At 40.9% G+C, this 26755-nt stretch overlaps 2 protein-coding genes across 3 annotated transcripts; one reads left to right on the forward strand and one right to left on the reverse strand.

Annotated features, from left to right (window-relative positions):
- Nucleotides 1–10245: 10245 nt before the first annotated feature.
- On the forward strand, nucleotides 10246–20738 carry slc1a5 (solute carrier family 1 member 5). Its single transcript, XM_080053911.1, has 8 exons — nucleotides 10246–10884; nucleotides 15016–15058; nucleotides 15157–15225; nucleotides 15350–15516; nucleotides 15669–15902; nucleotides 16098–16292; nucleotides 16426–16560; nucleotides 17920–20738. The coding sequence occupies exons 1-8, from the start codon at nucleotides 10364–10366 to the stop codon at nucleotides 18146–18148; spliced, it is 1593 nt and encodes a 530-aa protein (XP_079910037.1). The 5' UTR covers nucleotides 10246–10363; the 3' UTR covers nucleotides 18149–20738.
- Nucleotides 20739–22700: 1962 nt separating this feature from the next.
- fkrp (fukutin related protein) lies at nucleotides 22701–25946 on the reverse strand. 2 transcript variants are annotated; one of them, XM_080053573.1, is made up of 2 exons: nucleotides 25608–25946; nucleotides 22701–25119 (listed from the first exon to the last, which is right to left on the reverse strand). In XM_080053573.1, the coding sequence occupies exon 2, from the start codon at nucleotides 25038–25040 to the stop codon at nucleotides 23532–23534; it is 1509 nt and encodes a 502-aa protein (XP_079909699.1). In that variant the 5' UTR covers nucleotides 25041–25119; nucleotides 25608–25946; the 3' UTR covers nucleotides 22701–23531. The 2 variants fall into 2 exon arrangements, with proteins under 2 accessions (XP_079909699.1, XP_079909698.1); XM_080053572.1 differs by having other exon boundaries at nucleotides 22701–25254.
- Between the last annotated feature and the right edge of the window lie 809 nt (nucleotides 25947–26755).

A 26755-nucleotide genomic window follows, 5' to 3' on the forward strand; every position in this document is an offset into this window, starting at 1 on the left:
AACAGCCTGGGACTCAGAACACAGGAGAAGACCCCACTGGATTATAACATCAGCCTGTCATACTCTACAACTAGGCCTACTCTACATTCCAGCCCTGAAGGTTACAGGGAAAGATGAGAAGGTGCTCTTTCCATGTGGTTGCCCCAGGTCGTCTTCCTGGTGTATTTCCTTGGCATGATGGCTTTTCTACAATGTGTATGACATTAAAATAAAACATATTTTATGTAATATTACATTAAAATATGTTTAAGACTAAACTTAAAGGCCTACTTCACCGGTTTGAATATGAAGGTGTATTGAATTCTGAGATCCTATGTAGTATAAATGTGCGAAAGAAATTGAAATCGGTTCATCCTAGCCTGAGAAAAGGCAGAAAGAGTGTTTTTTTTAACCCTATATTTCTCCTTCTCGTGACATCACAGAAAGAGAAACATAGGGTTAAAAAAAACACTCTTTCTGCCTTTTCTCAGGCTAGGATGAACAGATTTCAATTTTTTTCGCACATTTGTACTACATAGGATCTCAGAATTCAATACACCTTCATATTCAAACCGGTGAAGTAGGCCTTTAACTTGTGCCTCATGGTGGGGGAAAGTGAGACAGTGGCTCACTTTCCCCCACAGCATTTGGCTCACTTTCCCCCACCACCACAATTTGAGAAAAAACTACCTCTCTTAGCATTTCAGGCTAATCTTTGGCTAATATCATCACATGGTTTTTATATGTTGGTAGTTCATCAACACGTATGATAGAAGTTTTTCTACGTGAATACATTTGCTTTGGCACAACAGTTGATTAAGTTGAGAGCAAGAAATACCTATTTTGATGAAAAAAAACATGCTTACCACAGCACCATGAGGTCCTCTCTTTCAGGGCCATGGGGAAATGAGAGGGGCTTAAAAACATATATCTCACATGACCAAAATGTTTCCGTTGCCTAGATACAGGGGGTGGCTCACATTACCCGATGCCTCAGATTCCCCCGTTCTCCCCTATATGTTTTTAATATGATACAATTCTACATTTTATTCATACCAACAGAATTGGGCCTTGCTCCCAATAATAATCTGAAATAAAAGAATATTCAACATAAAAACATTTAAAATTGCAATACAACAACAAAGTTACAGTTTTTGCCTAATGCTTACACACTAATAGTGGTTGCTAGGCCCAAAGCATCACAACCTCTAACTTTGGTGACCATGCCCTAAACACAAGCACCAACCCTACAAACACAATAAGTGCTTTGCACTGTGAAATTCTCCAACACACTACACACAGTGTTTTACATAAGACACATTGGTCAAAAATTAAATCACCTGGAATCCTTTGGAAAACACATCTATTTAAAATACAAAACACAACTAAAATTGGAAAAGCACACAGATTCACACACATGAAAAATAAAAAATAAAGCTAATATAATACCAATCAGTGTGAGCCTTAGCATAACAAATATACCTCAGGCGAGCTCAGCTCCTTTGTGAGACAGTAAGAGTCAGGGGAAGAGGACAAGAGAGAGCGTCAGGAGGACAATGACAAAGGAGACAACAGACGGAGACAGGGTCACTATAGTGGACCATGTTATAGATCATGGCCTAACAATATAGGAGGCTGGTCTGAGATTCCAGCCCAACAACACAATAGCTCCATAATTAGGACATTTAGACTGGATATCAGGAATATTTTTGCTGTTGCTTCTGAAAGGATGACATTGCATGTGATGTCGATGAGGCGATGTGGCCAGACGCAAACAGGAGGCGGTATCCAAGGGATTCATAATCCACTCGCCCCATTCCTTACAACACTTCTTTTTTTTACTGTAATTGTTTCAGAGTTCATAGTGACACACTGAATTGCTTGTTGAACTGCGATCCTACCTATTTGTTGTGTTTTTTTCTTTTGTTGGCCAAAACCAACAATATAAACTTTTTTTCTTTTCTAATTGAAAATATAGTGGATAGTGGCAAAAGGTTGGATACGGCACGCAAGGCGATATTTCCCCCGTTGCTTGGCAAGGGAGGACATTGCCTGTGACGTGGATGAGGTGATGTGGCCAGATGCCAACAGGAGACAGGATTCATAGCCTAAATGTCTTCCAATCATTCCCCTAGAACACTATGTTTTGTAGAACATTCTAGTTGTACCATTTCCTTTTTTACTTTTGCAAAAACCTGAAATGGCAAAATAAAAAATAAAATCTGAAGCGTTTACATTTTGTTTTCATGTGTCTAGATCAACTGTAGTGGATCAATCTTTCACAAAAAAAAAATCTGTATGAGACTTTTAAAGTCAAAAACCATCCAAAGTACTGAAAACAGCTGTGTTTTGCATAAAGCACATCTGTGTGTTGTTGCTGCTAGGAAAGAGTAATTCAAAAGTGCATGTGTGTATTGTTTTGATGCTAAAAACAGTTTTGAAATGGGATTGTTAGGTTTTATTTCAAGAGTTTCATTTTGCCGTATAAGTTAGAAGTTTATCTCCATGTGCTTTGTCCTATTCGGCCTCTGTGTTAAGTTTTGACACAGTGGCGCCGCCAAAGTCTGCAACATGTGTGTAAGCATTCGGCAAAAACTGTAAAATGTCACACAAAATATGAGCTAGATTAAAAACATAGCATCTTATAATTGTTAGGTAACCTTTATGAATTAATAAAGGAAATCTTTATTTAGTACAATTAAAAACTATTTTTAATAAATGATTGCAGAAAGAAAAAAAAGAAAAGCCAATTTCAACATTACATACACTAGACTGTTCAAAAAGGGATAGGCAGAAGCCTAGGCTTGTCAAGACATCCAGCTTTACAATAAAGAAAATCCAATAAAATAAAATAAACATACTATTTTAAATAAAACAAAAATATGTCTCCGATTCAGGTCATACTACTACGTCATTCCACAAAGACAGTCCATTACTTCAAAATACACAGTATCAAAATGTCAACATTCGTCAACTCAAATGTTTACTTATGTAAATGCTGAAAAGTTGCACATTGATGGGACGTCAGTCAAAAGATCAAAATTGCTAGACTTAGACACATTTGAGCTATGGGTGTTGATAATAATGTAATAATGTGTCCAAACCTGGTCACAGGGAACAGCATTACATTGCAAGTTGTCCTATCCAATATCCACCATCTGCTCTGCACATTATTATTATATTGTAGATAAATTAAAAAATGTTTTGTCTTGTTTATATTAACATGGTAGCACTTTGATCAATATTGATATGTTGTTATAATACTTATCCCACTGTAGGAGTCCCAGAACAAGCATGTTCTATGTTTCACAGCAGAGCTTTTAATCACCTTCACTGCCAACCACTGTGCCTAGCGAAGTGTACTCTCCATTAGTCCAGTTAAGCAAACAACTTAATGTTGAGCGACACAAAAATGTTAAAAGCAAAAAGACAGTAAGTAATTGCGATAATTAAATTACTTACACCAAAGTCATTGCGGTTATAAAAGGCAGGCTGAACACAAACACACGAGAGGGTGGCTGTAAGCAGGGCATGTGAGTCTGATTACATGGTGTAAATCTGTAAATAAGTTCGGGAGGCCCCTAGGGCTCTACGAGATCAGACAGGGTTTAGGGGCCTTACCGTTACTTGTGGTTCTACAGGATGACAGTGGCCCTGAATAGACATGCCGTGGGGACAAACACAACACAGCTCAGTGTGATGGGAGTGACAGTTTAGAGAAGGTATTGGTCTAGGCCTAATTATTGGACAGACTCATTTGACCTGATGGTGGAGCTATAGATACAAAGTCAGGGGATCCCCAAACATATTACCATTCATCCCAAAGGTTACATGAATGTTTGAAGCAAATTTCATGGAAATCCGTCTTACTATCAGTGGGTTCGAAAAATTAGGGGATCCCCAAATACAGTAGAATACATTCTGTTGGGACTATGGACTTCCCTGTTAAATTTCATGGAAATCCATCAAATAATTGTGACAAACATTAACCCTCATGCAACCCAGGGACCATTTTCCGCCTTTTGGCCTTTTCTTTTTTTGAATAACTGTGGCTGTTCTTATGTTAGCCTAATAATTTTTGGCCAAGGTTATTTTTTTTGCAGATAATTTATGAATTTCTACTAAGCAACTTCATAGCACCTATAATAAAGGCAGGCTTTTTTTTGTTACACAGAAGACCCTAAGACCATTTTCTGCCCCCATTGACTTCCATTCAAAACAGCCTTTTTTTCCAAATGTGATCCTGCTGACAAACAAGCGTAATATATATTTTTCTATGATTTTGACACACACACACTATATGAATTGTTAGCCTGTTCTAATGTTCTACTGTTCGATTTATGTTTTTTGTGATATAAATGTTGTTGTTTCTCAAAAAATAAAAATGCAAGAATGTCAATCTTTTTGTTGATCATTAATAGATCCTATCTCATAAACATCCACAAAAAAATCCACCTTGTATCTATTGTATGAAAAGGCTTTCAGTTATTATAATTTTTATATAAAAAAGTGTAATTTCATCACAAAAACTAGCCTGAAAAGGGTTAAAAACAATGAAAAATCAACAAATATTAAATATGTATGTAAAGAGCTCAAGTGGGGTAAATGGTTTATAAAAAAAAGTAAAAAAAAACATTATTGTATAATGTTTTATGGCAGTTAATTGGAAGCTGCTTCTTGTGGCCTAAGGCTCTTCTGTGTAACTATTTACTTGCATCTGAGCATGCGCAAAAACTAAACATGCATCAAAATCAATTTTAGTGTAAATCATTCACATGTCCTATACTCTAGTTATTCCACTTAAAAAAATCCACTCTGCATCTATTATATCAGAAAAAAATATATTTTAGTTTTTAGGAGAAAAAATTAACTAACTTTGACACAAAAACAGGCATTTTGTGCATTAAAAGCGAACAAAAATCAACTAATATTAAATATGTATGTAAAGAGCTCAAGTGGGGTAAATGGTTTATATAAAAAAAATATATTATTGTATAATGTTTTTAGGCAGTTAATTGGGCGCGGCTTCTTGTGGCCCTAAGGGTCTCCTGTTTATAGTAAAAGTTAAGGCTGCACAAGGGTTAAGAGTACGTCAAATAGGCATAGACATACTAATAGACAAAATATATAAAATTTAATATTGCCAAATAGAGTTTCACATTTTTTAATGTGAGGCGCTTTTGTTTCGCCTTATCTCTGTTTATAACTTGCCTAGTCATTCTTAACTCTTGAAATATTAGATTAATGGAATATGCCTCTAAGGATCTCAGTGAAAGGAATATTGATGGTATCAAGTTTCAAGCCTTCCTTCCCTCTACCCCACATTCCTTTTAGATTAACGTTCAGTCATGTATTTTCATCATGACTCAGCACTTTCCCTGTCCATGCAGTTCTTGTTGTAAACACACTCTTGATGATTTTATCATTCAGTGATGTATTTTCATCATTACTCTGCACTTTCCCCTCCGTCTACCATGCCATTATGAAGCCTACACATACTCCTGATGATTCTATCCTCTCTGGAAGGTTTTTTAGTAAACTTATTTCAACATTACAACTTCAATATTGGTCCTTGCAAGTGAATAAAAAAAAAGCCTAGTCAGTAAAAGACTTACTTACTACTTACCTCTACTGAACCTTGAGGCAATGAGTGTAACTGGCAATGAATGAGTATAACTGGCACATCAAGATGTAGTGTTTAGTTTCATTTCATTGTGTATTTCCTCGTCTCTGACCCGTTGTTCTCATATTACCTGAGACAGTTGCGTTTGGTTGTCCGACCAAGTATTTTTTTCCTCGTCCCAATTTTCGGAGGTCACATGACACTGTCTTTGTTCAGGTAACATCATTTAGTAACCTCACCTAATTTTAAATACTTCCCTGTAGATTAAGAATGAGCCCATTTTGTTTAGTGATTTACTGTAGGCTATGCTTTAGAAAAAAAGAAACTAACTGGGGGGAATGTAAGCTTTAGCAGCTTTGCTTTTCAGAACCAGCCTCATATTTTTTCATATTTTTCATGAGCTGAACCACTTTCTATGTTAATGCATCAACTAAACCTGCATATGCTTGATAGCCTTGCAACTAGAAGCCAAACTATAGTTTGCATTGTTCAACATATTCACAATAACACAACTACCATGCTGATGCTTAGCAAGGATAAAATGTATCAGGGTCACCATCTTAATTTAGCGTGTCAGCTACTGACGGTTTCTAAATAAGACTGAAGTTCAGCCGAGGCTGATTAGTTTTTCCAGGCATTCGGTCACAAACAAATTTTTACAAACCATAGTTTGTATCACATTTTATGACAATCCAAATAATAGCTGTCAGGATTCAATCCATCAGGTCTAACCTACACATTTCCCAAGATGAAAAAAACAAACAAATCTAAAATCCAATACACCAACAAACTAGGGTAATAAAGTTGAAACAACACAGCATACATGTGTTTCTCTTACTTTGTCCACCATTTGTGTACAGTGGTCCATTAGACATTTGAGGAACAGGCTTCACTGTAGATGTAAAAGTAGAGCATGTTTACCAAATCCATGTTACCATGGCAATGTGTGCTAATGTCCGCAGCAGGCTCTAGGTTTTCAATATCATTGAATTCCTATATTTATTGTTTCTGTGTTCTGCTTGTGAAACAAAAGATTAGATGATATATTTCCTATTCTTCCAAAAGAGTAACAGGCATAATAAAGTTAACAAACGTTGTTAATAGTAACACAAGTAACAATGTAGACCCATAGAAAATAATTAAGTCAGTTAATCAGTAAACAAAGTCTGATACAAAAAACAAGTATAAAAAACACAGTGGGATTGCACTTGGTGAACATTGAACAGTTATATTGTAGGGGAGAACGGGGTAATCTGAGACACTTTTTACATTTGCTTCCCTCTAAGTGAGCTAAAAGGATTTATCACTCAAATGTACACTTTTCCCATTAATTCAGGATGTTTACTAGAAATGGGCATTAGCAGAATTTTTTCAAGATAAAGGGCAGTGAAAATATGATTGTTTAAAAAAAAGTTGTCATGTGTCTCACTTTACCCCAGCTGTGGGGTAAACTGAGACAGACAAAAATCAAGGGGGTAAACTGAACCACTTACTTTTTACACTCTGAAACTACCTTAACATCAACCCCCACCTCCAGCCCACATTGTCTTTTCAAACTAGTCTCCTTGCTACCTCAAATATAATGGATTCCTTAAAAGAGGGCACAGACACTGTCTCACTTTACCCCACAGCATTTGTCTCACTTTACCCCACTGCCACAATTTGAGAAAAAGCTACCTCTATCAGCAATTCAGGCTAATCTTCAGTTATCATCATCACATGGTTTCATATTTTGGTAGTTCATCAACATGTGTGATAGAAGCTTTTCTACCTGAATCAATTTGATTAGGCACAACAATCGATTAAGTTGACAGCAAGAACATTTACTTTTACATACAAAAAACACATTTTTGTGAAAAAAACATGCTTACAACATCACCACGAGGTCCTCTCTTTCATGGCCAAGGGGAAATGAGAGGGGCTTGAAAACATATATCTCACATGACCAAAAATGTGTTCCATGTCCTAGATACAGGGGGTGTCTCACATTACCCGATGTCTCACATTCCCCCGTCCTCCCCTACATGAAATGGACAGTGATATTGCACATGAAGTTTTACAGTAATATTATACAACCACCTCCACATGTGAGGTCATCCCAGGACAGAGCCAGCGTTCTTTACCAGTCTGTTAAATCTCTTCCTGTCAGCAGTCGAGACGCTGCTCCCCCAGAAGACCACTCCATAAAAGATGGCTGATGCCCCACAGAGGCAAAAAAGGTATTCAGGAGTGCTCCCTGCACTCCAAAAAGTGTCTCCAGAGTCTGCTCTGACCCGTTTTGTGCAGAGTGTTTTAGTTGTCTTTGCAGTTTAATGTTCAGGTGACTACTTAGGTACTCAATCTCAATGTCCATTCGCTGGATATTCACTGGTGTAGGAGAGTGTTTGCCACAGCATGGGCAATGTGTGTGTGTAGTGTGTGTTATTATAGATGGGGCCTACTCTCCTGGCTCTCATGTGCCCGTGGGTTTAGCCATTGAAGTTGTCCTTTCTCACAGAGTAATGCACTTTTTCACAGCGATTCCTCCAATCATTCACACAGTCAGCGGGGAACAAAGAACAAGCTTGAGATAACAAACTGCACACTGAGAGGACAGCTTCCTACCAGCCTGAGTTCTGGTCCTGTGGGCATTCTTTGCTGTTAAAGGTGCCTTTCCCACAAATTTCTACCAGCGGGATCCCTGTTTCAAAAGGGCTCGGATTGTTATTTAAGTGTAAGCTAACCCCAGGCTTTCTTGGACCCCTACACATAAATTTGAAGCTATCAGACTGTAGGTCTCAGTATTTCAGACAATGAAAGGTTCTCTCTCGTTACAGTTTGACACACGCCTTGCCAAAAACTGCAGGGTGGTAGCCAGGAAACCAACATCTCTATAAAATTTGAAACTTTGACTGTTTCATACCACTCAACTTTCACTACTCATTTTGATTGCTCAAAATTAAACAAAATTATGTGTTAATGTCTCCCTTTCCGATTGGCCAAGACACAGTGCAGTTTATGCAAAGGAGGCCCTGCTCCTCAGGGTTCTTTCGTTGTCATTCAAACAAACCACATTTTAGATTAATGTTATTGCTGTGCTTGTGGTTCCACGTGCATTACCCTTTGATGTTCTAACTACAACAATACCGGTATTCTATGTTGATTGGTTCATAGGAGGAGAGAAAATAAACGCACAGAGGAGGGAGGTCACAGCTGCATAGGCAAAGCAACTCAGCTGATGCAACGCAGTTTCACTGTCACTCTAATAAAAGGGCGTAGCCTGGAAAGAGATTAGTGTTGGCAGAATGTGTAATATTTTCTGTGTAGTTTTTACATAGGCCGTAATTCTCCATTTATTTTCCTCAATTCAAAAGATTTTTAAATATTCATCATTTGCATAGTATTTGTTGAACAAGGATGTTGTGGTGCTTTTGACTACATGGTTAAATTGTTGTCACTACTTTTAGGTTAGTGAACATCAAGCAAACAAACAATTGCTGCCTGGTTGGACACAAGTCATTATAGCTGCTTTTATAGGCCTATGTGCTTGTGGTTCCGAATGCATTTGGCATTGGGAGACCAGCTTCTTCCTGCAAAGTATAATATGAGTAAAGTGACCTAAAACACTTTCTACTCAATCAATTCTTTAACCATATCAAGAGAAATAGAGATGATCATTGACTAAGGAAAGTCGGGGGAAACAAAGTTTGCACACTTGTAGACAGTTGACTAAATTTAAATTTAGAAAACGTTATTTGCTTTGTATTTTTTTTTTATTCTGTGATAATTGACTAGCCTACCCCAACCAAAACACTGACAATATGATATGTTTAAAGGTGCAGTGTGTAATATCTGAATATAAATGGCATCTAGTGGTAAAAGTTATAGAATGCAACACTGGGTAACCCCACTGTTTTCTAATAATAAGAGAAGCCACAGTGGCCTTCAAGGACAAGAAGCTACTTACTAAATATGGCATCATCCAACACTGCTTCAAGTTTTTCCACAATATCAAGTAATGAGGTGAAGATATATTTATTTATTCTATAGAACATCTTCTTTGTATTCCAACAAGTGCTTTTCCCCAGGACACCCACTTTAAAACACATATGGCCAGTTTGTCCAATCTATGCTACTGTAGAATAATGCCAGTGCAATATGGCGGCCTCAATGGTGGCAAGCCCCGCTCGTATGTAGCCTACTGTAGCTATAAAAGGCTCATTCTAACAAAATAAAATAAACTTTTATTTTCAAGCGATTATACATTATTTATAACACTTATAAATAGCCTATTATATTCTTATTTTTACCAAGTCTGTTCTGAAAAATGCCAATACATTATTCTACACATTGCACTTTTAAGTAGGCTACCATCAACAGACAATCTATAGCTTGACATTTAGGAATTAATGCAACCTAAAATAAAATCTAAATACAGTGTTTTTAGATCGTATTTTAGTCTAGGCCTATTTGATACGCTAGTAGGAACAGGCCTACTTTACTTTGTTTGATGAGTGTTTTGTTATAATGAATGGAATGGAACATCTGATTAGAAACGGGCGCTTCATATTTAATCCCTCCCACCTAGTACGTAAGAGGCTTGGGGTTGCCTCGCCCTGTATAAGCAGCGTGCCTCTGTCTGAGCAGAAGAGAGGAGCGCCGTACACGAGAGAGGAGGGAGCAGGCCGTCTGTGCTGGTAATACTTGAAGTAACTTCCGCCACAGCAACAATAGTTTTTGAGACAAGTATATTTGCCCTCAGAGTACATTTTAACGCGCTCAATGGCTGACAAGATAGACATGGAGGACGGGAAGGCATCCAACGGCGAGCCGGTGGCAAACGGACTGACGAGCAAGAGCAGCGAGCCGGAGCCCATGTCCCAGCGGGTCAAAAGGATAGTGATGGCCAACTTGCTGGTCATTCTGACCGTAGCCGGGGTCATTCTCGGTGTTTTTATTGGACTTGGCGTGCGCAATGTGGAGCTCAGCAGGACCCAGATCATCTACATTGGCTTCCCCGGCGAGCTGCTCATCCGGCTTCTCAAAATGATCATCATCCCACTGGTGGTGTGCAGTCTGGTGTCCGGGGCGGCCAGCATCGACCCCAAAGCCCTGGGCAAACTGGGCGGCTGGGCCATGCTATTCTTCTTGGTCACCACCTTAATCGCCTCTTCCATCGGGGTTATCATGGCTTTCATTATACAGCCGGGATCCGTGTCGGTAGCAAAGCCAAAGGTGCAAAGCTTGGGGGACGACGTGCCTGCCGCCAAAGAAGTGATAGACTCCTTCTTAGATTTAATCAGGTGAGTGAACCCCTTTCCACCACTTCACCTCACCTGCTGAGCCTCCACACTCTTAAAAAGTGTCTTTCATAATTGTTTCATCAACGACCATCCCGCGGACCTTTTTAAGCTAGGCGTCAACTTGTTGCTAAGAAACGAAGTAGGCTAGTTGTTGGAGCTTTTAGTAAGCGAGACGGGAACCTTTTTTCCTTCTGTCCTGTCCGTTAACTTTATGTTTTAAGACTGGAGGAAGTGAGGCGTGAGTGGTTGATGACGCAACTAGACGTGTAGCTATTAATTGACCCCCTCGCTAGCTAGGTGTGCTGTAATGAGGAAACGCGGTTGCATCAGCTCAGCTGTACCTTCACATGGAGGGTTAACTGATACCCCGTGCCAGAGAGCAAGCTGTCCCGGACTGTTGCAACCAACCACCATGGTCCCCACTTTTATTTGTATTTGTTTAATTATGATATTTTAATTATAAGGTATACTCCGGTACTTGTTCTGTTGTCACGTTTAACTACACCATGGACTACACGTGTCACACATTTTCCGGGTTGTTGAAGAAGCACAGGGACGGCCCCGCTCTTCTTTTACTCAATGGTCGTGGTCATGCTGTATTGTAGGAATGCACTAGTTTATCAGACGTATGACGTTTGCCAGTTTGAGAACTATTTTCGAAAGAGTTACCTAATCTGCAGACTGAAATGTGTTCTCACTGTTGTCAGAAAGCATGAGCAAATCTTTGCCTTACACAGCCTTAAACTCTTTGGCCTTTTTTTCTTATTCTTCTGCACACCATTTACCGGTAGCCTATCTTCTTTCTATCAACATGGGACATTCTGTCCCACCACCTAGTATGCAGGAATAACGTATCACATTAGTATTTTAAGTATGACATAATAGGTTCCACTGTGTACTAATTTTCTCCCTGAACACATATCCTTTCTTCCCCCCAAATAAACGGACATAGCTTATCTGAGCCAACAGATTATTCAGAAGGTTAGTGTACAAAACCATTCTGCGCTGCACTGTGAGCTGAACAAGCCTAGCATATTTTCCTTTTTTTACAAAGATGTTAAGATGAACTGCATTCAGTACACAGCAGTTTCCTTTTGTGTTTACTGGGTATGTGATGTACTTTTTACAGCAATCTATAATCATCTTATTCAAAGCCTCTAAACGGGAATCTTTGTCTATTCTTTAACCCCATGATCCATAAACACATTACATCTAGCACTAAGTTTATCATGTGCAGCACACGTGATAGAAAACTTGCCTTGATGTTTCACATTAGCAGAGCCTAATACACGTGGGGATCTGTTGCACACGTTTCCCTGGTTAGTTTAGAACATTCCTTGGCGCGTTCAGTGCTGCTTTACTTTTAATTATGGAATCGTGTGGTAGTGGCCAACATTTTCCGACTTCCCTTCCCTTTCCCATACGAGGCCAACGTTAGCCCTGGCAACACCTTCTATAAACACTTCATGCTGCCCAGATTAGACATGCAAGAGTTACAGGGCAAAACATGGCCGTTAACAGTGTTAGCCTGATTTTTATCAGAAGCCCTTACATAACAGACGCAACATGTTGCAGCACAATGGTTTGGTTTACAAAACTTGGATAGACTATTAAAATAAAGGCTATGATGGGAGGGAACTGAGGTTCCTTAATGCAACATGTCTCTACTACTGCGGTGCGGGTGTCTGGTGATTTTGAGCGGGGGGAGAAAAATAATTGGGAAAGTAAGTCTATCTTGTTCATGACTCAAACCACCACGGCGCACACACACACACACACACACACACACAGCTTTTATTCATGATCCTTATAGGACAGCAGGCAGAACCTGTGCCCCTCTTTAGAGCGAGCCCCTCTCAGTGGGTGTCCTGGTTAAGTTTTGCGAACAAAGCCGTTTTTGGACTCACTTGACAGACTGAATAGCTGTTCACCAAAGTGTAAAGAATGGCCTTGTAATTGTTAACATTCACACACGCGCTGGCAGTAAAAGGCAACATGTCTGCCCAGAGAGAGGCACATGTGATGGTTTGACTCTGACTGGAGCCACTCCTCCTACACATCCTTGTTGACATTCCTTATCATCAACTGCCCTTCTATGCTTTTAAAACCCAACCGTCTACATTCTTAGGTGGCGGTTGTCAGTCAGCACACAAACCTATCGATTTATTGACCAAGAAAAATATTTGCTTTGTTAAACGGGTGCAAGGTACTTCATCAGATTAGGGTCACATATTACCTCCTTTTTTCCTTGGGAAGGACAAGGTATTTCAAAGCTGTGTACATCAGAGGAGCTATACACTTAGCCTACATATAAACAGTGTTTCCTGCTTGTTGCCTGATCTGGGAGGAGAAACAAGATGCTGGGAAAGACGTCAGCAGTGTGTCTCAAAATAGTCAGCAGCTCATCATAAAAGAAACACACCCACCTAATGGTGTTTGGCAGTTCCGTGTGTGGATTGTTGTCATACCTGCTCTATTCATTCCCTGTGTTCCAAAGCACATACTTTCTTTTTTCTATTCTACATAATACAGCTGCTGACCATAAAAATAATCTAGTTGGCATGCAGTAGGCACCTGACAATTGGGACATACTTTTACTTATTTATTTCATCAGAACATTGTGCCTCAATCTTGCCTCTTCCTTGTTTTCATATAGAGGCTCCGCCGACGTGCGGGCGTTCTGGTGCGCCATGGGTTGTGGTTCAGATTCACCCAAATAGTATACGGATTTTTCAACACTAAAATTCTCCAACGGATGTAGTATGCATCCAGGAATTTTTAAGCATGCTAAATCTATCTGACCACAAGAATTGGGACATCCTAAATCTTTTTCTCTACCCTACTAAATAGCAGAAAGTATGGGCATTGGAACCAGTGTCTATCTTTGGGTATGCATATGCAATATGCAACGGAGTCAAGTTTCCAGGAAGTGTCCGTTTGGGTTTCAGCTTTGTGTTTTCTACTCTACTTTGTAATGTATGCAACTTTTCGAATTAATTAAAGGGCACAATGCAAAGCAATACAATGCTGCCTTTTACAAACATCTACACCCTCAAGAAACAAATGGTCTTTGAACACAACTCGGGACACAACATGGATTGGAGGCCTGTGTCAAGAGCATTTAAACAGAAATGTTGTGACAGTGACCAGCCTCTAGACAAAATTGCATACTTTCGTCATGTGAAGCTGTTCTAAAATCTAATGACTTTGGATCCCAGAATGATACTAAAATTTGACACATAATACAATGGTTTATCTTCTCTAGACATACCATTCAATGGAAAGAGATTTGAGTAATACAAATGAATTTGAATATTCAACATAACATCCCTCAGCATTGGCATGGAAGTCTGTCAGCCTTTTTCCCATGGCTCTTTGGAGCACAAACAGAACTCAGACTATGATACAGTTGTATGCTATGCCACGCTGTCCTGTCACATGATGTTTAATTCAGATGCACTATGGTTCCAATGATTGGGGGTTTAATAACCGGTTGTAAAGAGCTTGTAAAGTTAAAGCCTTATTACCCTAAATCCATTATCAGCTGAGTAAAGGGGTATCAGGGACAGGGGTTTCTTAAACGATTTGAAATGCAGTTGGACCTATGTAACACTGTATGTACTTGTTAGTGGAGATTGAATAGCACACCAGCATTCAGAAATGGGGACAAAGTGGGGCTAAAAATGGGATTAATCGTTAAATTCTCTCAGCTATTTCCACATGATCAACCGTGTGATTCCACCTGTTTAAGCTGTAACTGAGTCACTGGTGATTGACTTCTGTACAATAGAAGTAAATATTTTTTTTTTTACCAAGTATTCACTGACTACTAAGGAGGACTGTAACCTAGTGCTGCTATTTGTTTGATTTAAACACTCCTATGTAGAGTGTTTTATCAGGATGTTTATTAACTCAAGGAGGGCAGATTATGGCTTCAGTTTGTTTGCATTGTGGCAAATTAGTCTTCGTGTTTTGCGTCCTTCCATATAAATGTTGTAGTTTTATTTTTTTTTGCTTTTGTGCATGTCTTTTTCTCCCTACAATATCAGTCACATCTTTTCCATTGTATTTTCCCCAAAGATACTGCTACATACAACACAGGCATTAAAAGTATTTTATTTCCCCCCACAGAAACATCTTTCCCTCTAACCTGGTGTCTGCTGCCTTCCAATCGGTATGTACTGCATCTTGATTGTATAGTTTTGTAGAATTTGTTAAAATGATGTGTTTAAATCAAAGTGTGCTAAAATAACTTTATTTTTTCCCATCTAGTATGCGACCACCTACAAGCTAGTGACCAGGAATGGCACAGATGGAAACCCTAATGTAACAGTGGAGAAGGTAAATGACGTGAACAAACCACAAACGTATTACACAACTATCTTATCTAGTATCTTGTTTCTCTAAGATGATGACTGTTTTGGCATCTGTATGTCCTGACTCGCGTTCTCCTGTGTTTCTTTAGGTGCCCTTTGGATATGACCAGGATGGCATGAATATTCTTGGTCTGGTAGTGTTTGCCATTGTGTTTGGTGTGGCTTTGAGGAAGCTGGGAGAGGAAGGCGAGATCCTCATCAAGTTCTTCAACTCCTTTAACGAGGCCACCATGGTGCTGGTCTCCTGGATCATGTGGTAAGAAAAAGACCCCTTTGTTTCTGGGTCAGGAGGGATTAGAATAAAATCAGTATTTAGTTCTCCGTTAAATACAACACCATAGTGATCCACAGCCTTGTATTATTCCTTTGTTCACCCTTCTCTTTCCTGCTCTACCCGTGTCTCCGCAGGTATGCCCCCATCGGTATCATGTTCCTTGTTGCTGGCAAGATCGTTGAGATGGAGGATGTCGGCACACTGTTTGCCAGTCTGGGAAAATACATAGCCTGCTGCATCTTGGGACATGCAGTCCATGGCCTCCTTGTACTGCCAGGCATCTACTTCATCATTACAAGGAAGAACCCGTACGCCTTCCTCTGGGGGATATTCACAGCTCTGGCAACGGCCTTCGGAACAAGCTCCAGGTAATCAACTCACTGATGCATACTTCTCTCTGACTCTCCCTACACACACACACACACACACACCTGTTTGTTCTCTCTGTTTTTTAAATATCAAATACTGAGGTTTTCCGATTTTAAGCTTGGACATACACACAAGCCTGTTTACGAACATATTCACCTTTTTTTATACACTCACCCTTGTTCTTTGTTCCTTAGCTCTGCCACGTTGCCCCTGATGATGAAGTGTGTAGAGGAAAATAACGGCGTATCCAAGCACATCAGTCGCTTTATCTTGCCCATCGGAGCGACGGTCAACATGGATGGAGCAGCTCTCTTCCAGTGTGTGGCTGCTGTTTTCATCGCCCAGCTCAACGACTATTCCCTTAACTTCATCCAAGTCATTACCATCCTGTAAGTCTTAAAAACACTGAAACACGTCTGATTGTACAATAACATTTCTTAGTAGGTAGTTGAATACATACAGTTTTAATGTTTGTGAAATACTTGTTTTTTGACCTCCAATTATGTCATCTTGTGTGTTTAGTGTGACTGCGACAGCCTCCAGTGTTGGAGCAGCAGGTATACCTGCTGGTGGTGTTCTGACCCTAGCCATCATCCTGGAGGCAGTAGGACTGCCTACCAACGACATCTCCCTCATCCTGGCTGTTGACTGGCTTGTGTGAGTAGGGGAAGGTGGGGTGATTTGTGCGTTTTGGAAGTTGCAAAACCCCTTGTTTCTAGAAAACCGTGGAAGAAATTGGAAATGTGACCACATATTTAAGAAGAGCCATCCATTTGACTCATCCTGTAAAGAAGGGAGACACAAGGAATAAGATATAAGCACATTTAAGCTCAAAAAACTGTGTTTTGCCTTTCAAAGTAAAATTTCCATGATCAAGGTTTTTTGATTATTGTGTCTGAACAATTATAGACACGTTTGAAAACATTTGACACATGTTTTAGTGCTTTGGTATGCTACACTTTGAGTCTATATAGTTAGCACAATGTCAACCCTAAATTGCTGCATCATGCCTATTATCCAAAATTCTGGGGATGGGGTGATTTGTGCGCAAGGGCCTGGGTGAGTTATAAGTAAGTAAGTAAGTAAAATGTATTTAGAAAAGCACATTTATGACAGTTTGCACTGTCCAAAGTGCTGTACATAGTGCATTCAGTAGGTAAACAATGAAGGTACAATAACAATAACCAAAATAAAAGACGTAAAGCCCATACATCCACATAAACACAGATAGTAGTGCAGAGGTAAGATAGTTAATGGGGAGGAAAAGCCAGGGTGTACATATGGGTTTTGAGCCTTGATTTAAAGGCAGAAATGTAGGGGGAATCACATTTGTCAGGTGGCAGTTGGTTCCACAAGCACGGAGCAACTAGTGCAAAGTACATTTCTGAGAGTTGTGCCAGTGGCATGGCTGTATACGCTGGTCACCAAAAGAAAGTGATTGTCTACAGTAGCTCAGAAGAGAGTGACATCTCAACTCCACTTAACGACACCACTGATGAGAGTTCAGATGGCCAGAAAGATGATGATGGTGACTTTGTGGGGTGATTTGTGCGACAAGACAACTTTTTTTCCGAAAGCTATATTTCTTAAACAGTTTATTCCAGATCCAAAGTTTTTATTGCCAGGGATGCACAACATCCTGAAATATATGTACATATTTGAGTTGGAGACATAACTGTCAAGGCCTCACTTTAAAATCACTTTGAGTAAAAAGTTGCACAAATCACCCCACCTTCCCCTACATACATTTTTTTTTTTTTTAAATGTGGGCGTAAAGAAGGGTTTCGGTACACATTTTGTGCATAAGGAGAAAAATAAATGCTATATTTATTCCAATTCTCAGCTTTTCTGAACCGGTAGAATAGGCTTGTTGGAAGGAATTGACAAGAGACAACTGTTTTTTTAACTGATTAAGAGAAATTACTGAATATTCAAGAGAAATTACTGAATATTTGTCTGAGGCTTATTTCAATGTCATATTATTAAAATAGCTTGTCATCCATTCTCTTTCTTTAGTGACCGTACCTGCACAATTCTGAATGTAGAGGGCGATGCCTTTGGAGCCGGTCTCTTGCAGCACTTTGTGGACCGCACAGCCAAACAAGAGGAATCATCAGAACTCAACGATATCAGGATCGCTGAAGACCCATCGGCTGCTGCCCCCGAAAACTCGCCGCTCATTGAGAAGCGAGGTTTGAAGGGTGCAGAAGGTGCTAAAGCTGTTTTATCCGAGTCTGTCATGTAATCCAGCTGATGACATCATCATCTGACCCTCTCACTTATTCGACACTCCTCCCCAAGCTGAAACCCATTTCCGTTTTTGTTTTCACTGGCCCTGAAGAAAAGTGTCGGAGGAGAGAGGATGAACACGCAAACTACAGCACAATGCAAACACAAGCTCTCTGTCCTCCACACTTTTCTGGGCAAGTCAAGCGGGGAATTCAAAATCCATATTGTGCAGGCAACATTTTTTTGTACATAAGTCTGGCAACTTTGTTGACTTAAGGTCCTCATCAACTATTAAAGTTAGAATTTTATCATGTGACTAAGTTTTATAAAAAATAGGTCACAACTGTGTGTGTGTGTGTGTGTGTGTTTATAGACCCACTAGAATGTAAATAGGGCGGACCAGTGAGCCCCTGCTAAATGTTGGTAAAGGCAGATCTAATGTTATAAATGGAGGAAATTTGGTTGCATTATTTTATCATGGAGAAATAGGAGTTTTTATTATTTAGCCCACTGTTGCCTATTTGCACTCTCAAAGTTCTCCAAGAACAGAAGTAAACCACTGGAATGTACCATGCAGTCAGCATTAATAGCAACTTCCTGGTGGAAGGCATGACAACTTCTGACTTTAAAAGTTGACGAGGACCACCATCACATTGCTGCACACAGTCTGCGTTAGTTCTCTCCATCTGGTATCCATTACCTACAAAATGTTTCAACTTTGTCAAATGTCAATCTTCCCTTACAGGAAAAATTATTGTATGTTTTAAAAGGTCTCCATCAGCTTTGAATATTAACATACATTGTTTTAATATTTTATTGTACATTAGTATTGCCACATAATGCAGATTGCATCTAACTTATTTAAACTTTTTAAAAGGCTTTTGTATGATTTTTCATATATAAGGCATATGGATATTCCTTAACTGCATAAAAGGGCTGTAATGTGTGTATGTCAAAACATGATTTTTTTTTTTTTTATATAGTTTGGGTTTGAAGGCTTTTATTCGTGTTATTGTGTATGTGGTCACTCCTTGCCAGTGCTGCTCTTAAGCACAATGCCTTTTTTCGTGGTGGAAAAAGCAATAGCAGACCTGTTCTCAAGATTATATTTATTCTCCAGCACACCAAATGAAATAATATCCTCAATAACATCCCAAAGAAGACTCTCAGAACTTTTTCTCAAACTCAATATGTCACAGACTAACCTCAGAGCTTTTCCGCCTCATCAGATGGACATCAGTGCTGTGGAAGGTGAACATATCCTCAGGTTTAACGTTGGCTTGAAAGACTGTCCTTCACATGCTTCTTAAGATTCTGTGACCAAAAATCGCATCGACTCAGCAAACGGAAAGGACACCTTTGGAACTCCTGATAACATTCAAACCACATTTCAAGGGAGATGTGCAACTTTTTAAATGTAATATTATTTTTTAGCCCACATTTTACTTGTGCTGTTTCGCTGCATAGGTCCCAGCATTTTAGAACATTCTATGACAAGGAGGACTGTTGGTTTGATGTTGTGTGAGATGTGTAACTAAAAGAAGTCCACTAACTACAAGGATGTTTTTGTACATTGTCTGAAATGCAGCAGTGGATTGCTGGTCAGTTTTGACTGTTGTCTGGGAACAGTCTGGTAAGGACATCAGCGAAAATAAGCATGACTCAGCCCTAGACATATTTATGTTTTGGCAGTGATGGCCATACCTATCAAATAAATTGCATTTTTGATGCGTGAGATAGTTGTTACAATTAATATTTATTTCCCTAATCCAAAGACATGTTAGCCAAGCTTTTGGCAGGTTAGTAACTCCAAATCTGTTTTTTTGCCATTGACAATGCGGTGATAGTTTGTAATTGACTTTATTTAGAACTTTTGTTTCTTTTTGGTCCCGGTCCTTTTTTTTTTAGCTTGTGAGTGTACACTGTGTATGTGTATATGAACAAGCTGGCTCCATTTGGTGATTTTTCTTTCTTTTTTGCAACAGGTGTTTAGCAAATGTCAAGACTTTAGAATTTGGAAACTGAGGTGTAGCAGTGGTCAGATGAGTTGTACTGCTGTTCTGTTTATTTTCAAATGCAACATATTATGCAACATGTGCTGTATGTACTCTTAACTGCACATTTGCGCTATTACATGTCTAACTTTTCCATCCATATCATATTGACCTGTTTAAACCATTACCAAATGACTGGAATATGCTACACGTGTTATTTACACTCTATGGATACTATCTTTTCCAGTCTGTATTCTTTATGATCTTTTTATATGGTGGTAGTTTTGCAGTATGATATCAATGCAGACCTGAAGTCTCCTAATTTTTCCAGTCTTATGTCATGACAAAGTGCTAAAACTTGAGCTATTTTGTTTCTGTTCTACGTAATGCCTTTATGGTGCAAGGTTGTAAAGATGTTAACATTCCTTCTGAGATCTTTCACCATAAGGATGTCTGCCAGGTTCGATCATAGTATATGTGCTGTGTGTATGCACATGGTAGTAGTAGTAATTGTATTACAATGGGGTTATGTTTCAAAAAGATTTCCCGGTTACAGTCTGATAATACTGTTTTTAGGTTTAAAACAATAAAGGCCTTTTTTTTTATTTATTATTTGGCTGTGTCTCTTCGCTGTGCGTTGCAACCTAGCCCCTTTTACACAGAGATTGCGGCATATTGACGGAACAACATCACTCCAATATGCCGGCTTTGCTTGCTTCTGTGTTATTTACACAGAACCAAGCAACGCCGGCCTGCTGGCGCATCAGTAGTCCCTTTTACACAGCGCTCCGGAATGAAAGAGGTGCTTGTAAACAGCGTCAGGTGTGACGTAAACATTTAGCGCCGCGCCGGTCAGCTGCTTTACAACAACAACAATGGCCGGTGAATTGAGCAGAAGTGCTGGAGCTTGCAGTAAGAGGGCCGTATTTTACTGTCCCCACGATGTGCCAGTTGATCTCGCTACGCGCTGAGTCCAACATCACTGGGACAGTTAACCAAACTGACTAAATCAATCCGACCGCTTCACCTCTGTGTGTGTGTGTGTGTGTGTGTGTGTGTGTGACAGGTTGGTTGTGAGCGAGTCTCTTTGTGAGGGCAGCGATCTGCCAATCAGACATACACATACACACAGTGTGTGAAGTCACGTTACTGTAGACAGAAATAAAGTGTGGATATACGCTCAGACTTAGGATAATAATAGCGGCGGCGGAATGTGTTAGCAAAACAGTAGCTCTGTGGCTAACAGCTGAGCCGGAGCCTTCAGTCAGCTGAAGCAGACAGTCTAGCGGGGCGAGCAGACTATTCCCCCGTTACTAGGTCGACCTTCAAGCTGAACAAGAGCCCTCCGCTGCGCGTCGGGCTCCTGCTTCAGCTTGTCGGTCTTTATTTCTAGCAAGTGACCCGTTCGCTATACTTTATCCCTTACTTAGCCTAGCCTAGCTTTCCATTGTACAACTTCTCCTGGGCAGAAATAGACTCATACACTCTGCAAAATGAAGCGCGGGGGTTTGGATTGAGCAACGGACCTTATGATCAGATAGATTATACACCGTTCCTTTTATTTGGTGATTTTTACGGGACATCAGGCCGCCGTGGTTAATGTTAAACACACGTCCTTCAACTGCTAACATGGTCGCATGTTTAGAACGTAGACTATGGAACGTCAAACGCCCCCCTGTTCCGCAACAACAAGCTGGAGCATTTAAACAGAGAGGCGGAACTGATCGTGTCGGGAATCTTACTACCCCCCGAGGTAGTAAAATTCCCGGAACGATCACTCGCACCTTTCTTCCCTCGTTCCGCAACTGTCGCATTTACACAGCTGGGGGGAGGGCCGAAAGGCCGGCATATTCCCGGCTTTCACTGTGTAAAAGGGGCTTATGTTTTCAAACTTACCCCCTACTGGTTAGAACTGGTTGCAAGCAATTAACACGGAACATTCCAAAAACACCTGACAGGGCTGTGTGGAAACTCTTAAAACTAATGATGTCCAGATTCCACACCACAGTAGCATGTGAGAAGAGACATATTTTAAATGCACTGAGATCCTTGTTGAGATCCTATGTTTTTAGCATCTAAAAATAACCTCACATGTGCCCCTGATTGGTATAGATGCTCTTCTAAAAACAAGGCTATATATGAACGATGATGCTGGTTAGCCGGCTAAGTAAAACTAACACACTTCGAGCAATACAGTATGCACATCAATAGATGAAAGGCAGCTATTTGTGAATACTTCAGTAGGATTAGGAAGCAAGTTTACGTCACTAGACCAGCCTGAATATCAAGCAATCTTCATTCCAGTGAAGTTACAAACGTGTGTGTTGTAAAATCCTCCACCCCCAGTGTTCCTGCCATATGGCTAAAATGCACATTGCAAACAACATTTAGATCATAAACTTATTCGATTGGCAAAGACAATATAATAACTAGGTGTGTTGTGCCACCTAGTGTTCAAAAGGAATTGCAAACAATATTGTACATTGAAGTGTAGCCAAAAGAAACGGATTCATAAAACACATTTGTTACACCTCTTTTATTTGACCAGTTGATGAATTGGAGAGACACTTTTGTTTCTTCACACACATGTAACAACACTACAGGTAAACATGAGAAGCTTGTGCGTTTTTACACATGTGCAACTTGTCTTTTAAAATATATTTTTCTTCGAGTAATCTACAGAACGGAAATCTAATTTCAGTCGATGCGTATCGGACGGTCACTCAGTAGCAACACACACATAAATGAGCAATGGGTTATATTAATCAAGATTCAGTCAAGAGTTTTATTTCTACCAAGGCCTGATTGAGCAACACTTCATCCTCTCCATACGCCAACAATGACAGGATGAGTGACGGCGTGTTCAATTCACCGCATCGAAATGTACTCACCATCACTTCACAGCTGTCGGGTACCGAGTGGCGTTGGCAGACATTCATTAAAGTTCATTCATAAACTGTGCAAAACTGAAAGAATGATGAGTGCAAATCAATGCAACACAGTCAAGGAAGTCACAAAACACCTGTTATGGCAAAAGCACTTATTTTTAAAATAGGTCTGTACAAAACCTTAACTCCTTTTAGGATCATATAGGTTTTAAGCAACCAAAATCGATATCATTCAAACACATTTCTCATCTTTACAGCAGTCATATTTATATGTACAACGCAGTCTTTGACTCTTAAAGAATATGCCTGATGTAAACGCACAAGTGTATGGATTAGAAATAGACAGCAAATGCACTGAAATGTCATCTTGGCACCTTTTAAGTTTCCAGGCATCATCTGTTTTAGGCTGTGTTTAAAAAATAAATAAAGTTGAGGCAAGATTTGTCTGTGTCGTCCGCCGGTAAACTAATACAGTACAGCATGAAAAGAGTCTTCTGAGTCCCTCTATCATCTCTCATTATAATTTGCTTCTGTCCAGCCTCTTTTTGGTGGGGTTGGGATACTGGGGGTTCTCAACCACTCCCTCTCCGAACTTGAGCTCCAGGAATGCTCGGTGGTTGTTGGGGCCGTAGGCTGTGACTCCGGCGAAGGTCATGGGCACCAGCGGCTGCAGGAAGTGTTCGGGGAACTCCACGTCCTGCTTGTGCTCCGTCCACGTGTCTTTGGTCATGACGCCGTTGCGCGCGTAGAAGGGCCACAGGTCGACGTGCAGGTGGTTGGCCTCGCTGTACTGCACCCTGTAGAAGTCTCCCTCAACCGCTCGCTCCCACACGTAGCCGTTGGCATCCACCAGAGAGCCCGCGTCCAGGTTCTTCAAGTGATCGCAGTTGGGCACGTCCTCCAGGTAGATGCCCAGGTCCACGTCGTAGTCCCAGGGAATGATGTCCTGATGGCGAGCCGCACCCAGCAGAGTGCCCCCCTCTAGCCAGTAGCGCACCCCCGAAGTCTCCAGGATGTTGATGACATACTTAGTGGTCTCCCTGAGGGCTCGCAGGCAGCAGGGAGGCGTCCAGCGGTCCAGATACAGGTAGTCTGGAGTGTCATCCTGCACCGTGCCAAAGCAGCGGGGCGTCTCCTTGCTGCAGCCATACCACTGCTCCTTCCCATCATGCAGCAGGAGGCGCTTCAGCCCAAAGCTCCTCATCAGCTTCCCCGTGGCCTCCTTCTGTCGAGTGTCAGCCTTCCACTGGCTGTGAGCCGAGCCGAAGAGGGGCCGGTGGTTGGCGGAGAAACAGGGGCCCTCCAGCAGCTTGACCTTCCAGCCTCTCAGGGCGGTCTGCACGAAGAGCGAGGAGAAAAGCGGCCGCCCCAGGGGCACGGAGAGGTTGAAGAGGTCTTCAGTGCGAACCAGGACAATGGCGTCCCCCTGTAGGGCCGTGCACACGCTCCCGCTGCTGCCGGACGCTGCGGGGGAGTAGGTCGCCGTCCACTCCCGCAGGTTGACCCGCAGGTGGAGACACTGCACGGCGGAGCGAGCCAGCACGGGGGCAGCTACCAGCCTGACGGGCCCCCCGCCCTCCCCCTCCAGCTCTCTGATCAGCCTCTCTATGGCGCGTGGCTGCTCCAGCTCCACTCCGTCAGGGACCAGCAGCACAAACTCTGTCTGGACGTGGAACTCCGGCCGGTGAGCCTGCGGTGGCTGGTCCGGGCTGGGGGACAGCACCAGAAGCCGAGCCCCCTCCGGAAGCACCAGCGGAGGGTACGGGGGCGTGTCAGACACAGCCAAGAAGGGCAGCTCGGGTCTCTGGCGCAGGAAAGAGTTGGCCACGTCCCCAACGTAGTTCTCAAAGTTCTCAAACTCCCGAAGAAGAACGGTCACACGTGGGCCGCGGCCGTGCCCCTCCGCTCCGCCCACTCCGGGTTCACCTGCAGCTCCTACCAGCAGCCCCAGGCCTACGCCCAGACCAGACACCGGTAAGGCAGACCTCCTGGTTCCCCTGCCAAGCTCCTTCCTCTTCTCCATCATCTGCTGCTGGGCCCGGGACACGTAGTAGAGAATGAGGAGGTTGAGGACAATGGCGCCAGTCAACAGGCCCTGGCAGAGACTGATACGCATGGCAACTAATGTTTGCTTTCCAGTTTCTCTTAGAATAATTATTTTATTTTCAATTAATAAATCCAGTTCTTAGGTACCCATGTTTCTAATTTGTGAAAGCACAGGAGTAAGAGTTGAAGACAACCTGTCAAAGACAGAATAAAACCAAACAGTAATGCAGTCGTTGTGTATTATTTCCCAGTGAGTTTTTACAAAACACTTGTATAAAGATTCATTGACTGTATTATACAATGCCATGCTACTTTAAAATGACACAGAGGACAGTTAAGACTACTTTGATTTGACTTTGCAAAGTGCACTGAATTATCCTAACCATATACAGTATATGTGTGTGTGTGGGTGTGTGTGTGTGTCTGTTTGTATATATATATGTGACACCCATAGCTCCATGCAAGGTATTCTTGTAAATAATATATGGATATCTGCATTATCAATTAGTCAAAACAGGCTGGAAAAACTCCCATTACCACAACTCACCTTAATTTGGATCCATGTCTTTTTTTCTTTACAGGACATTCATTTGGAGTTAATCAGCCATGCAATCAAAATCTTTAGCAAAGGTCAAGCCCATTAACCTTGCCATACTACAATTGGTTTTCATGGTGGTCTATCTCAACCAGCTCTGGTAGCATGGCAGCATATCTGGTTGCATCGGGAGCAGCAAACACAGAGATTCATCTGCATTGTTAGCCAATATTTGTGCGGTCTTGGCTGAAATCGAGTCTCCAATATTTTAGGGTATTAGAAATCCCCAACTATGTGCACACAAATCGAATCAGAACATGTCATTACTGTGAGGCTTAACACAAGCTCAGTGATCAAACCAAATGCACTGCACGAATTTAACATTAGCTACTAGGCTGGCCGTCTGTGTTGACCGCAGCAACAACAAAAGGGCTTCCGGATAGATTCCTTCACAATAAAAGGGTAACTAAAAATTATTATAATAATAAATAAATAAAACATGCTGCACTTGCTCGAGCTACATGAAAATACAATTGCTGGGCTGAACTTTATCTTAACACTGTCATTATCTTTAACATTGTATAATGTAATAAAATATTACGTTTTTTAAAGAAAAACAACTATTTAGAAACGTAGGCTATATGGCTATGACGTAAATAATAATAAAGTAAATGTATGTGGCCCCCTTTATTTAATTTTATTTATCTCGGGTGAACCTTTCACAACTGGAAATCCATCCCCACATTCTAGAACGATGTAAATTGCAGAGCAAATTTAAATTGGCTAGCGGCGAGTCTGGATTTCCAGTATACTTCCACTATAGGACCAAGGGACCAAACGCTTTTTAACCTTGCAGTGCACCACTGAATTATGTAATTTATTATGTGTTATGTTATTTGTATATTCATGTATGCATGTCTAATTTGTTGGCCAATCCTTTCTAATGGTTACATTTAGAAAAAAATAAAGATTAATATTAGGCTACTAAGTATTAACAATGTGTCCACAAGCATAATTGATAAGGCTGCAGACATTTGCTTTCCAAATTCTGTGTTCTGGATTTCGCAATAGATGATAGCCTAGAGGCCTAGAATTTTTCCGGTAAGAGCAGCACCAGAATAATTAATAGCCTACTGTGTGTGCTTGGATTGTGATTTAAT

This window comes from Ammodytes marinus (genome assembly GCF_949987685.1).
Source record: "Ammodytes marinus genome assembly, chromosome: 3".
In the NCBI taxonomy this organism is placed as follows: Eukaryota; Metazoa; Chordata; class Actinopteri; order Uranoscopiformes; family Ammodytidae; genus Ammodytes; species Ammodytes marinus.